Source organism: Boleophthalmus pectinirostris, unplaced genomic scaffold, assembly GCF_026225935.1.
Source record: "Boleophthalmus pectinirostris isolate CB_2022bp ecotype Guang Dong unplaced genomic scaffold, ASM2622593v1 HiC_scaffold_22, whole genome shotgun sequence".
Taxonomy (NCBI): Eukaryota; Metazoa; Chordata; class Actinopteri; order Gobiiformes; family Gobiidae; genus Boleophthalmus; species Boleophthalmus pectinirostris.
The window spans coordinates 26,088,710-26,104,412 of record NW_026571190.1 but is presented as its reverse complement, the minus strand read 5'-3'; the positions used below and the strand labels follow the sequence as shown (position 1 = coordinate 26,104,412).

Genomic DNA, 15,703 nt, shown 5'->3' with positions numbered 1-15,703 from the left:
ACCTAGAAAACGCACTATCCGCCGAAGCAGAGGGTTGAAATAACAGCAGTCAGCGGTCACTATGGTCTTCTCCTGAGCTCCGTCGGATTTGACAAAGAAGCTGGTCACCTCCCCAATCAGGATCTGCGAATATGAAAAGAGAATTTTAATTAACTTATTTTAAGTACTGTCTTAACCCTCTCCTTATAAAATACTTTGAGAAATGAGTTCTTCCCTCATTTCTTTGCTTCATTTATCCTGCTGTATTAAATCTCCACATTAACACACCCCATCAAATCCTATCACTGTAAAACATGCTATAAGCTTTATAGCAGCTTCAACATTGCTTTTCCATTAATTCCTCTACTAAGGTCAATATAACATCAAAGGTGACTCGCTAGCATAAAATCACCATGTAACTAATATCATTTTCAAAGACAGGTCACGGTCCCACTAAAGAAATTCTTGGTTGACTAAAGACATGACCTGTATGTTAAGTAATGGACTAAAGGGGGTGTGACGCTAGCAAAAGCTCAAAACATTACTAGGACCTTGTGCAAAAACTACAGTGTTCACTGAGAAATATTAGAAAACAGCATCTTCATAAGTGAAAATGCTGATTAGACTGTAGGTGGTCACTCCCAACATTTCCAATCTGTGGTGGTTCACCTTTAATCCTGATTTTTTATTTATTTTTTTGCAAGGCAAGTTTCCCTGTGTAGTACAGTTCGTACACAATTAATTCAAAGTGCTTTACGGATTAGGAAAGACATTAAAATCACAAAACGAACAAATCAAAACACAAATAATCATCATAATCATAAAATTAACATTAAAAGAGATGTGAGCAGAATAAAAACCTGTCAGTCATTTGCACAGCTAAACAGAACCGTTTTGAGCCTGGATTTAAACATTGTCAGAGTAGAGGCCTGTCTCACATGTTCAGGAAGACTGTTCCAGGTTCCATGAATCTGAAACTCTGACTCCCTGTGTTTAGTCCTGACTCTGGGCACCAGCAGAAGGCCGGTTCCTGAGGTACTCACAGTGAGAGGTGGTTCATATGGCATTAACATGTCAGAGACACTTTGGTGCTAAACCATGGAGAGACTTGAACACAAGCAGAGCTGCTTTAAAGTCTCTGAGCCACAGGAGCCAGCGCACAGACTGACAGACTGATGGTCTAATCCAATGCTTTGGTCAACTAAAGAACCATTGGCCACTTGATTGACTACAAGCGTACAGTCCATCAATTATTTTTTGCAAATACAAAATCTGAAATTACATGTTCATCATCTAAAGTAGATTGATCACATTTTGACAGGGACATGACTAAGCTCCATTGAAGACATCCATAAACAGTGCTATACCCCGTGTTTTGATCTGGGGCCCCATGCTGACATGAGTTTGGAAAGATGTAGGTTACAAGCTCATATAAAATGTATGGCACACAGCACCAGCAGCAATGTGAAATATGAGGGCTGTCATGTACTCGGAGCGTGAAAGACGAGATCCTCCAACACAGGCTGACACAAGCAATACTATGGCATGGACTAAAGTTTTAGGAGTGTAGATTTTCACACTCCTAAAACTTTAGTCCCTGGGGGATGAGGGTAATATTAAAGGTCCTATATTACAAAAAATGACTCTTCTGCTCTTTTAAGACATGTTAGAATGTTGTTGCCTCATCAAAAACATACCTGGAGTTGTGTTTTGTTTCATTCACACAAGTTTGAGTAATCCTTTATTATTAGTCTATCTACATCTCCAAAGCTCAATGCTCTGTCCCACCCTGTGATGTCATGAAGCAGCAGTTTTCAAGTTAACAGCAAAATTTTAGTAGAGATTAGAAATTCCAGGTCTGAACACCCTGGAGCTCTTCCTGTATTACCACATGACATCCCAAGGTGGAACAGAGTGTTTTCTGTTTGAGAGAAGAACTCAGCCTAAATATGCAAGGTTTGTATGTTAAACAACTACAGGTATGTTTGGATGAGGAACCAACATTATATCATAGTTATCAATAATAATGATAAATAATAATAATAATATGGGCCCTTTAAGCCACATTATAGAAGACCTATGAAAAAATATCTTGGATTTGGTTTAATTTTCTCTTCACAGCAGGTTTGTGTGTGAGAGGTCATATATCGTCACATTCAGCAGGCACAGAGTTGTTAGCTTCTTGCTGGAGGCGAAATGGCAGCGCTGGAGAATAAACTGCCTCTTCATAATTCCACTGGTGGGCTGCTCTTGAAACACATTACACACTCATATTATTAAAAGAAAAAATCTCTGTCAAGAGCCTAAAGAAAATGGTGCATGCTGGCAATCACATATTAATATTATATTATATTATTCAAAAGCCAAGACAAGCTGACATCTATGTATGGAAACCCCTGCAATGCTCAAAATGACTGAATATCTGTAGTTGGCAAGAACAAGGCATTCTACTGCTGAGAATAGTCATAAATGTAAAATATGCATGGTACAGTTCAGTCCAATCAAAATCCTGGTCTGAAATCTGGAGTAGGGTCTCTCCAGTCATCCATACTGTACCATAAAGCATACATAACATAGGACCTTTAATTAGTTTGCATATGTAAGTTCTTGTACATAAAATAACACAAAGATCTCTAACATTGTGAGCCAACTGAAACTAGCCTTCATTTCTGACACACCTCTATATTGTCCCAGAACACAGACCAGTGCACATTTTCCCTTTGATGATTATTGTGGGATCGTAGCGCTGCTTTTACATTTCACTTTGAAGAAGAATAAAACCCATCTTTTTCATGTTTTCCACTCTGGGACAAAGTAAGAGTTTTCTGAAAGTCTCTCGAAGGCCCCACCAGAGCAATAAAAGTAGGTTGGAGCTGGAACTGAGAGTGGCTACAGAATGCCTGCTTTATGAGAAACAGCTTTTGGGGCGAGAGCTGACATGAATTTTACATAGATAGGATCATTTATTTATATTTTCAGCAATGCAATGTACACATTTTAGTTCAGTATGTAAAAATCTGTTATGAGATATTCAAATAAGTGATTTACTATTTAGTGGAACATACCAAACTAAAACTTGGGATTATAAGGAGAAGATAAAGATTATAACAACAGCCTGGTATTGATATGATCAGCAGTAGTGGTAATACATCGCCTAAGTATAGCTGAACATAACTAACCCATAGTTAACGTCACCCTTCTCTCCCTAACTGCTATCTGGCTAATTATTTTGGTCTTAAAATGTTCGCATTGAATGAAAAAATGAATGAATGAATGTTTTTTTTTCCGGACAGTAGTGGATATAACATGCATAGCAAACATAAATACATAGATACATACAAAGATACATACATACATAGATACATGTGTTCGAAAAAGGAGTGGGAGAAAGTAAAAACTTGTTTAACCCCAACCCTTTCTTTCTACTTTTTCCCATATTAACAAAGAACATATAGATTTCTCATTTCCTGTACAACATAAGCTATAATTGCACAGTACTCACATTTCATTACAAAACTAACAACAATAATACATGTATGTTTGGACAAAGTTTTAGTTCTATTTTCATAATAATAATAATTTTACACTACAAACAGAGATACAAAAACACTTCCTTGTCATTCAAGCACGAGGCTCGAACGAAAAGTCACAAAAAAGTAGTTGGATTTTTTTGGTAAGTGTTTACTTTTAGCCTTATACATTACATGCACAGTTTGGTACAGAATCAAATCGTTCAGTTTAAGTAATTTGGCATGAATAAACACTGGATTAGTGTGGTCATGAAATTTGACATTTACCCGCTCTACATGATCCTGGTATTTTTTATTTCACTATTTTGTCTGTAAATCAATTCTTATTCCTAAATAGAACTCGGCTCCAAATTTACTTCTATATCTGCCAAATATCTGAGCTTTATTTGACTGGAGCTAAACGCTATAGGTGACATGTCCTTAGTCCACTTCTTTAAACAGTCTATGGGCCTATGTAGTTGCATTTACAGTAATAGTTCATCAGCTGAATTTCCACGTGTCTCCTATAGCAGAGCATTACATATTGTGTGTTTTTAAAGGCAATTCACACTTTTCACATAAGGTCATTCCCCACAGCGTCACTGAACAGATCTACTACTCACCATAATGAAGCTTGTATTGAGGGAAAAAAAAAGTGTGAGCCTGACATTCCCCTCTTCATGCTTTAGCCTCTGTGTACAACCCTCACAGTAATCATTAATCAGTATTCACACAAACAATGAGTGCACTGTAATCAACTCAAGTGCCAGTGCAGGGCTCGCAGATATGGCGGCTCACACTCCAGAGACATATGAGGCTAATCATTCATAATTCTTTCACATTCAACTTGATGCTGTCATTTGCTCAATTACAGGCCATTGTCGTCACAGAATGCAGCACAAATGTTAGTAAAAGTTCAGTTCATTAATTACACTTCTTTTTACATTAACAGAATGATCAGAACTGTAATCTAGTGAAGGTGTATAGACTTCAAAGAGATGGACGAAACCTTTGCAGCTGACGCCATCAAAATTCCCAGGGGGTGTTATGGTAACTGGAGGTACTGCTCAGTCTGAAACTCTGCGACTCAGGTTAGACTTTAATCTGACCTGAACGACCTGATTTAAATGAAACTACAACTGGTGACATGATTTGTGTTTTTAAACAAGTCTCTCACACATAAAATTATAGTCACAAGCTAGCTTTTGTCTCAGTTTATTCATTTAATGAGACAGGGACAGTGCACAATATACATTAACCTTAACAGGAGAGATGCTATGTACCAGGTTGAAGCACTAGTGCTGATTTCCACCTGTACTACCTGGGCAGGTTAATTGATTGATTGTATTTAATTGACCTTAACTATCAGCTATCAGCTATTCTTCCTGGAGTCCTATGTAGCATGTTTTGGGTGTCACTTTAGTCACACTTACCTTTTTGTTGAAAATCAAACACCTGAACATGACCATGAACAATCATAGTGATAACATTTTGTATTTTTTCTTGAGTTCTTTAAGACTTTTTTTTTTACATTGTACATTGTGTCACCATTGTAACTACTGAAGATTCCACCATAGAGACACATATAGAACACCCCCATTGTGGTGTCACTGCAAAGTATCAATAGGTCACCTTCACGTGACATCACAACAGTAGTTATAAAATTGAGCAGGAGAAGAGGTCAGAATTCTATGGTCAATTTGCTGTCAGATTGCAGATTTGTTGTTGTGGTTTATGGTGAACATCTTTGAAATAACTGGGCCTAAACAAAAACTGGCACAAAGTTCTCTTTCTCGTCTTCTCTGTCAGTAAAAATGCACAAATGTGAAATTATTTTCTCACAATAGCTTCAGAAAGTGGTGCCATTATCTAAATCCAAAAAACATGTCAGCTGAAAGGAGTTAAAGCTGAAATATTAATAAAACAAGTCTGTGGAGCAAATCCCCAACAATAAAATGTTCAACATATATGTAGATAATATATTTGGATATTTCTTGCAAAAACAGTGAATTCCTCTCTCAGTTACACTGGCCCCTTCCTCCATCTGAAATTATGACATTATCAACTTGTAGAACATGAACAAAACCTAATAAAGGTCCTATATTACACAACACTGACTCCTGTGAACTTTTAGGCATGCTATAATATAGTTACATCCTCAAAAAAATACATCACACATGTTTGAGTAACCCTTTATTATTAGTCTGTCTACATCTCCAAAGCTCAAAATGCTCTGTTCCACTTTGTGATGTCATGAAACTGTAGTTTTCAGGTTAACAGCTCCTTTTACATTTAGTTCAGTAAAGATTGGTAAATCCAGGGCTGAAATGATCCAAAGGTGAAGGTGTATGGAGTTTAAAAACACAGTGGAGCATTTCCTGTGTTACCACGTGACATCATAAGGTGGAAAGGAGTGTTTTCTGCTCGAGAGAAGAACTCAGCCTAAATATGCAATTCAATTAACCACCAATAAAAACACATATTAATCCTCATAAACAAAACCATATACTCCTCTTGGTAAACCTCTGCAAACACACTGTCAAAATGCTTTTTCACAGCACCTCTGGAGTCTCTGTGCACCTCTCCACCCTGACGACTCCATAGTGAAATTCAAAGGTTATGATGTGAATAGAGAAGAAAGTGTTTGTGGGAGAGTGACAGCAGAAGCTCCGTAGGCTTTAATTGGCTTTTTCATTCACCTCCCGTTGTGACAAGGTGACAGCTATTCGTAACAGGTGATTTCTGCGTTTTTGTGAAAGTTGTCTGAAACTACCTGCCTGAAAAAGTCGAGGTGTCTGACAGAAAGTGGCAATGACTGTTAAAAGGAGGTCAGAAATGATCAAGTAAAGGCGTAACACAAACTAAGAGAATTGGTCCTCAATTATGGTGTCACCTTGCTACAAAATTGGCGTAAAAGTTGTTTAAACGTCCTGTATTAAGCAAAATTGACTCCTGTGAGCTTTAAACCATGTTATAATGTTGTTACCACATCAAAAACATACCTGGAATTGTGTTTTGTTTCTTTCAAATATTTGAGTAACCCTTTATTATTAGTCTGTCTATATCACCAAAGCTCAAAACGCTCTGTTCCTAGGGGTGTAACGATTTCCAAGTTTCACAATATGATATTGTCACGGTATGAACCTCACAGTGCAATATTTATTGTGATATCGTGGGAAAGCTCATGATATGGTGAGGAGACTCATGATATTACAATTTTATACATAATAACAAGACTGACATTGTAAAATGCTTTGACCAGTCATTTGGTTCAACATTTATTGTCATATTCTAGGGATGTAACAATATCCAAATCTCACAGTACAATATTATCACGATATGCATCTCACGGTACGATATTTATTGCGATATTTTGAAGAGGCTGATAATTAAAGATGGGACACTTTTTTGCTTTTAAAATGCTTTGACAAGATTTGGTGTGAATTATTACTGTCATAATCCCAAGAATTCAAGTAAAAAACATATTTCTTCATGTTTTCTTCACTAAAATGAATCATGGGATATGTAGTTCCCCATGTTTATAAGACAATGCTACTATAAAACCATGCATTTAAGCAAAGGAACTTGTGATTCTATATATTGTGACAGTCCATGATATTATTGTGAGACTTCTGACGATACAATATCACAATATTATTACATCCCTATCTGTTCCACCTTGTGATGTCATGAAGCAGTTCAGTATGTGGAATCTACAGGCCTGAAATGATCCAAGTTACTCCAGTGAAGGTGTATGGAGCACAATTATTCCAGTTAAATACAGCGGAGCAAAAAGTGTTTTCTGTTTGAGAAAAGAACCCTAAATATGCAGAATTTGTGTGTTTAACATAAGTGAATGAAACAAAAAAATACACAACTCCAGTTATTTTTTGATGAGGAAACAGGATTATAACATAGATCAGAAAATACATAATATTTGCCCCTGAAGATTGTTTTTAAGAAGGAAAGAAAGTATTAATTTATTTGCCTTTTCTGAGAAGTGTGAACTCAGATTTACGTAAAAAATAACAAAATAGAAAATAATACAGTACACATGAAACACTAAAGGAAATAATTCAGACAGTTGCATTACCAGAGTTGGTGAGGAAAGACCTAAACACAACCACTGAAGGAAGAAAATCCCATTTAATTCACTTTGCACACCGTGGTATTACTGAGAACACACAGATGAGACACAGGTGATGAAGCAGTGGATGCCAGTTTGACGTCACAAAAATATAAAAAGCAGCACCAGCTTATGGGGGAGTGTGCAAATCTGAATATAGCGTATCCACTTACTCGCATGAATGTGACTAGAGGGAGGTTATGATTATCTTTGGCATAATGACAAACATATTTAAAGGTCCTGGTGGATTGTGTAACTTTTCTGGTGGAGGGTCTGTTAAAAGCTTTTCTCCATTGCTTTGTCTGCAATGTTTCACAGTAACACATTAAACCTTTCTATCTTCATGGAGACCAAACCAGTTCAAGTTACAAGTCATATCTGTGGAGAAACAACCCTTCTCTACCTGTTTTTCTAGGTATTTTTGTGCTATAAAACCACCTATAATTGAATAAATGTAAGGTAGAATAGTTTAATGTCATACTGTGGAACATTCCAGGCAGAGTAATAACATATCCACAGAAAAAGCAGGTGATGACTCCCAACCAAAAAGTGACATAATGTACGTTTAAGCCATGTTAGGATGTTGTTACCTCCTCAAAAACATACCAGGAGTTGTGTTTTGTTTCATTCATTTCATTCATTGAGTAATCTTTTATTATTAGTTTGTCTCCATTTCCGAAACTCAAAATACTCTGTGCCACCTTATGATTACATGTACTAGTAGTTTTCAAGTTAACAGCTCCTTTTACATATTGTTGAGTAAAGATAGACAATTTCAGGCCTGAAATAGACCTTTTTCACACCAGTCGGAAGTGCCGCGATGTAGGGTAAACGTCACTTACGTTAATGCTTTTCTATGGCAAAATGTCTGTGGAAATGTCTTGCGTATTTTCCACCAGCTTCATCAGTCTGACTCATCACTAAATCTTCATCCAACAACATCAACAAAGGACATATTGTGTCCATAAAGAATTTATCCACAACTCTCAAGGTAAGTAAGACGAAAATGTAAAGGCGAACAACGACTAGCATTAGTGAACTACTGCTGAGCAAAACTAACATTATGGTTATGAATAAAACATAAATAACCTGTTAACTCAGACTGATTCTACAAATAAAATTAAAAATCAATTTCAGGATGTACATATTAACATAGACAGAGAGATGTGTGCAGTTTAAATGCAAGACATGTAATATGTCAACATCTGTAGCATTTGAACTGCACAAATCTCTCTGTCAACCTAATATCTACATAATGAAATTGATTTATAATTTTACTTTTAGAATCAGTCTGAGTTAACAAGTTACTTACTAATGAATTTCTTATTACTTATGTTTTATTTATGACCATAACGTTATTTTTGCTGTGGAGTACTTCACTAATGCTAGTCGTTGTTCGCCTTTACGTTTTCATCTTTCTTATCTTGATAGTTGCGGATGAATTCTTCATGGACAGAATATGCCCTTTGTGGACCTTGTTGGTTCAAGATTTGGTGATGGGACAGATTTATGAAGCTGGTGGAAAATAAGCAAGACATTTCTACAGATATTTTACCAAAGAAAAGCATTAACCGAGAGTTATGTTTACCCTACATCACGGCACATCCGGCCGTTGTGAAAAAGGTCTATTATCCAAATTATTCTAGTGAAGGTGTGTGGACTTTAAAAACACAGTGGAGCACTTCCTGTATTACCAGCACTCAGCCTAAATGTGCAGGGTTTTTGTGTTAAACATGTGTGAATGAAACAAAACACAACTCTAGGTATGTTTCTAATGAGGAAACAACATTATATCCTGTAGATCAGCATAGTATGAGCCCTTAAAAGTGACACAAGCTTAACACCAAACTTAATATTTTCACTTTATGCCTCTTCTAATGTTGTCCTAATAGCTCTAAAGAAGCCCACTGCACAAATATCGCATGGCATCTGTTGACATGGCAGTGCTCTTCTTCACGCACTGAAACACTGAAATTTCTCACAAGGATGCTGGTTACCATGACAATTTAGCTGCTTCACTCTCATCAGCATCACCCACACACGCTCCATCCATCTCCTACTCTGTGTCTCATCCAGCCTTTATGCCCAGCTTCACTGTGGCCAAGCGGTTTTCCCCGGGTCTTTGTGGAGAAGAAACTGGGTTAGCACAAACATAAAGCTTCATTCTTTTCTTTTTGCTTTCAGGATATAAATCTAAATTGCCCATGCACTCAGGGATCATTGCCTCTGTTTGGGTTCTGAAATAGTGTCAGTGTGACCTGTGTCTCCTGACTTTCTTACGTCATTTTCGTACTTTCTAAAAGAAATAAATAAATAAAAAATCATACCAACTTATTTTGTGGACTTCATCATGCAAAAGAAAAATCTGTTACAACTGTTACATTTCAATTACTGGATTTGATCATTATTTTGAAGACAGAAACAGTAATTGTACTGTTAAATATCATTTAATTGAATACATGCTCAATAAACTTGGTAAATCTTAAAAAATTGAAATCATCATCTGTTTTTGAGAGTTGTTAGATTTTAGAAATGTAAACATCATTATTGTGGATTATCAGATACAAGTAAAGTAGAAGAAATCTGATCTAATTTGTAATTTCTAATCTAAAGATGACTTTTTCGTGTAAATATAACACTCTTATTATAGTGTCATTATTTTTATCTGGAACAAAAACATTATAATAAAATAATTTTGTTTTTGGATGGTTTATTCAGTAATGTATCATCACAGTATAATGATTAAAAGGCAAAATTTGTACAAAAAAACATGTCTGGGTGCTATGTTATGCTACGTTTTAGTGTAAATAAACTCACAACAATAGTCTTGGTGATCTCATTTCTCTTGTCACTATACAATATGATTGACAGATAGAGGATAAAGCAATTAGCATGTTAAACAGATTATTATAGCTTTTCAGGGGAAACAAAAACGTCCTCAAAATGTGAGATATATTAAGAAGCTGAAACTCGTGAATTAGGTTTTCATAGTAGATGGAAGAGCTACTACACCAGATGGCCTTCCTGGTTCAGTCATCTTTTGTCTGAGTTTGGAAATAACCAGAAGAGTATCACTGGTTTGTATCTGTGTTAGGTCAACATTTGCAAATACGTAATTTTTATGTAACCCTTGAATGTTACTTTCCATCCTCTTTGCACTGCTTGTTGTATAATTATCAGTTGTTTTGCAATATTGAACATGGTGCATTAGTTTAGCAGTATTTTAATTGCCTGCTCTGGGCTGTTTATGACATTTATTGTGTGAATTATAGAGTAAAGGCAGAAAAGTTTTTAGTGCATTTTGCCAAAACTTAAAACTCAATTCACTGTCCTTATGAATGCAGAAGGGTAGGAACCCCCTCCCCCTCTCTCTCATTCCCACCCATTCCTCTTGTCTGTCATATGGAACTCCATTATTCATGAAAGATTGTCCTGAGGCCTATAACACTATGCAAACTTCTGCCCCATTTGCATGAACTGTCTGTTATTGGGACACTGTGTTCCTGGGGATAAATAGGACTATTATAGATGGAGATTGTCTATCATAAAGCAGTCTATGGTTTGGCTTGAATTGTGTGAATATTCTTGACTGCGTAAGAGTAGATTTCTTCTGACTTTTTTGTTATAAATGACAACTGTGATTAGTATAACAAAAAAGGGCAAATTTAGAAGAGAAGAAAAAGTTTCTGAACAAGTATTGTAGAGAAGCCAATATAATAAAGCATGCTGGTCTAACTACACAGATAAAAGGTATATTTGTCGTTCTATAATTAATAGATTATAGTGATTTGTGGTAATAATCGATCCCATGCAGCTTTAGCTCAGTCAATAAGCTGAGTTCTCTCTGACGACTCCTGCCCTGTACATGTGTTATTCACGTGTAGTAATGAAGTGCAATACTGTAACATTATAAAATATAGCTACTGTATAATGGAAATACCTTTGTCTAACTCTTTACCTTACCTATTTATTCTGCACACTGCACTGCACATAATAATAGTCAGAGTCAATTACTGTACATAATAGTGTTGTAGACCTTTATTTTATTTTATTATACTTGCACAGTGCTGTGTTAAAGTTTATTCTCTAATATTTCTTTATCTTAGTGTTTGAGTTCTTATTCCTTTTCACTTGCTCTTCTTAAAACCGTTAGCCAGGCTGGCGCCACCTAATATCTCCACTCAATTTCATTTCTCTCCAGCGACTAGGTCAGGAAAAGGAATACACTAGACGGTTCGCAAAAACCCCAGAAGTGCGAGTTCGGGCACCAGCCAATCAGCGAAGAGCCATATATTCTGTGTTGTCAACAGTTCCTGAGATCAAGGATTTAAAGCTGGAACAAAGAGAATGTTTGGTGAATTTTATCAAAGGGAAAGACGTTATTTCCCTTCTTCCGATGGGATTTGAGAAGTGCTTAATATACCAGTTAGCCCCGTTAGCGGTGCATTACATACGCTGCGACCAAATAACAACGATTGGTTAAATTTTAAAAAGTACCCACCTACGGTCGAGTGAACGAATTCTAACACTGCGAGGTCAGATGGTTCCTACGTAGTCAAACCGGCTGATGAATCAGGCTATAAAACCATGTGTTCCAAGACTGGAATTTACCCATTGTGGGAAAAATAAAAAGCGAAACATAGCTGACAAATCAATGATGAATAATGATTACCAGCCAATTTATTAGAATAGATAAATCAGTGGTTAAATTGAAAGTTTGTTCCTGTATGGCCAAGAACTATGCAGTATATCAAAATGAACTACCGTACTCACTCAAATCAAGACTCAAACTATATGTCTTCTTAGTGAAACAGCCCTTCAATAAACCATAGGCCATTGTGAGTGTGGTTTTCAATAAGGACAGTGCAGCAGGGTGGCCTATAGGGGTTAGGACGCAGGTGGAAAATCAATACAGCTTCAACATTTTGCACAATACATCTCCCTGCTCTCCAGGATATGCTGGGGCTAGCATCTTTGACTCAATACACTCATACACTTCCTGCCTGTATCCCTAAGCAATTCATCTTTTGTGCATGAAAAGATTACAAGTCATGACTTATTATTTATAACTTAAATAGACAAATAATGTATGTAGCCCCAGCATGTGTTCAAGTACAAACAACATCTGCACACGTTCACCTCAATATTGAATCTTTATGCATGAACTGCTCTCTAAGATTTAGCACAACCAGTAATCCCTCTTTAATCTAATCGTTTTACTTTTGTCTGATTGTGTTCTTATCTAAACACTCGCTGTTACTCATACCACAATCACAGCTTGTACACTCTTCAAACGCATATATTAGCAGCATTAGACAGACTGCTCTGGGGCAAAGGCAAGATTTAGCATTATTTTCCTTATCTACATAAATAGACAGTGAAAACCAGCACAGTCAAAATGTCACTTATTCCGTAAACAGAATCTCTCTGCAGTTCTCCTGCGGCTGTGTGGTGCAGTGTAATGGTTCACACTGTGCTTAAGCCTACAATTACCATTTGATCCAGTGATTGGGCCCAGCGTAGCCCTGTGACTGATGAGTGGGCACAGGCACACAAACATAAGAGTTTATAACATATTCTGACTACGAAAATAAGGGATGGAAATCAATACAGAAAAATAAATAATTTTCAGGTTTAGAATACATTATGGATTCTTTAAAAGAGGAGAGTGTTATTACTTTTTGTTGACTGTTTTCGACACAACACATAACTTCAGTCAAGGGGTATGTGGACAAAATGTTTTTAGAGTCCAAAAAGGGAATTTAATAAGTTCCATATTTTATTTTCAGACTTAGTTATAGCCCATATTGCTCTATTTTCTGATCTACTCTTCTTCTTTCAAAAACATACCCGGAGTTGTGTTTTGTTAAATTCACATCCTGCATATTTAGTCTTAGTTCTTCTTAGTGTTTTCCCTCAGCAGAAAACACTCTGTTCCACCTTGTGATGTCATGTGGTAATACATGGTAATGCAAATGCTCCACTATGTTATTAAACTCCACACACCTTCACTATAAGCATTTGGATAAGTTCAGCTCTGGAATTGCCTGTCTCTACTGAACAAAAGGTAAAAGGAGGTGTTAACTTGAAAATTACCACTTCATGACATCACAAACTGGAGCAGAGCATTTTGAGCTTTGGGCAGGTACTTAGTAATGATAAAAGGTTACTCAAACACGTGTGAATGAAACAAAACACAACTTATAATAAATTCCTCTTTTTTTTTTGGAAGAGATAACAGCATTATAACATGACTTAAAACTTCACAAAAGTAAAATTTAATAAAGAGCAGATTTAGAACTGAACTAGAAATCCCTTGCTAATCTCCATCTGGCAATCTGGCATAGCTTTGTTTCTGCTGTATTTATTGTAGTTATGAAATATTATTAAATGTTAAATAAAAAACATTTTCTGACAATGAACAGAATTTCCTTGCTTTTAATCTCAAGTGGCATTACAAAATTAAGACAATTATCAAACAAACCTACTAGAACACAGCTAGGTACTGTTCATTATCAAGAAAAAGATCAAACGAACTTGAAAGGAACTGAGCACAGAAAAACATGGCAGCATAGATCAAACAACTACAACTACTATCATTACTACTACTACTACTCCTCACCCTTATGTAATAGATAAACCTGTGTCAATCACTATTTAATCTTTGCACTGTTTCTCATTACGACCTCTTGTATGTAGCAGAGATATACTATATTTACTATATTTCTATATTTTTATTTTTTCTTGTACATATACAATAATTATGCCTTATTACACCATTCCCTTTGTATTTTTCCTACTTATTTTTAATGTGTTTTTTACTTTATACTTCATATTTTTGATCTTTATTATAATATGTTGTGATGTGTGAGCCGTTTCCAAATAATTTCCCTTGTAGATCAGCAAAGTTTGTCTAAGTCTAAAAATAAAGTCCCTTAGTCGGTATATAAAGCAACTAATTATACAACATACTGCATAACAATGATTTAAGAGGCTATAAGCTTTAACCGTCTACATCAGTCAGTTCTATTCTCACACACTCCCGCTCACACCTACACACAGAGCTACCATTGGAGGAGAGGTGCGCCGACATCCACCCACGCACCTACCTTCACTGATGCTCTCAACTTACAGCATTCAGGCCAAGTATCACACAAGCTGTCTCACTCAACAATCACTTCCTATCTGACTCCCTTACTAGGCTAAATCCAACCATACTAAACAACAATGATTCTGTTATTTACTGTTTCTGATTGTTAGCTGAAAAACATGACTCATCAGTGCTGTTTATTTGATGTTCTGTTATATTCTGCTGATGAAAATCGCTGATACAAATTCCAGAGATTCAGCAGCACAATCCATTTGTTTTTGGATATTGCAACAATTTGAATCACTACCTTCTGTAATACGGGTCACAGATGGCTGGAACCTATCCCAGATAATATGGTGCAAAGGCGTGCTACACCCTGGACAATGGCCATTGACTCACTCTCCCATTCATTCAAAAGGGGCGATGTGACCAGGTCTTCATGTTGTTGTTACGTAATGAATTTCCCATTACAAATATAGATGCAGTAATCTCCCCCATTCTGAGAGATTAAACATTTTAAAGATACCATTTGTAATTAGATGTCCTGTAATTTAGCCTCGTGGTGTTTAATGCTATACTGTGGATTATTCTAGGCACAGTAATAACAAATCCATGTCCATGGAGACAAACAGGTGGCGGATCCTGCACCACAATAGTTACATAGTGCACCTTTATGCACCTTTAACTTATTATTTTCGATGTAACAATCCATTATTCTATAGCTGTAGAATATCTATATATACAACAGTAAGATTGAGATTCCTGGTGTTGAAAAATAAATTCTGTTACATATTATACCAATAAAAGGTGGGACATACACAGAGAGCCAGCAAAATTAATAAAACAGTGCGTAGTTTACGCTAATGTTGCTAAAATCAGTGATACTAAAATGTCTAAAATCAATTTTGATACAAAAAAAGACTTGATACTTAATACAATTTTGATATCCACATGATCATTTTAAAAGCTCTTTTTGAGACAAAATTGTAATTTTCAACA

At 36.2% G+C, this 15,703-nt stretch overlaps 1 protein-coding gene across 1 annotated transcript in view; it reads right to left on the bottom strand.

The window, feature by feature from the left end:
• plppr2b (phospholipid phosphatase related 2b) overlaps positions 1-15,703 on the bottom strand; it is a 44,905-nt gene that overhangs the window by 5,479 nt on the left and 23,723 nt on the right. Inside the window, exon 6 of the mRNA XM_020938561.2 lies at positions 3-123. Coding sequence (XP_020794220.1) covers positions 3-123 — 121 coding nt within the window. The remainder of the gene's footprint in view (positions 1-2; positions 124-15,703) is intronic.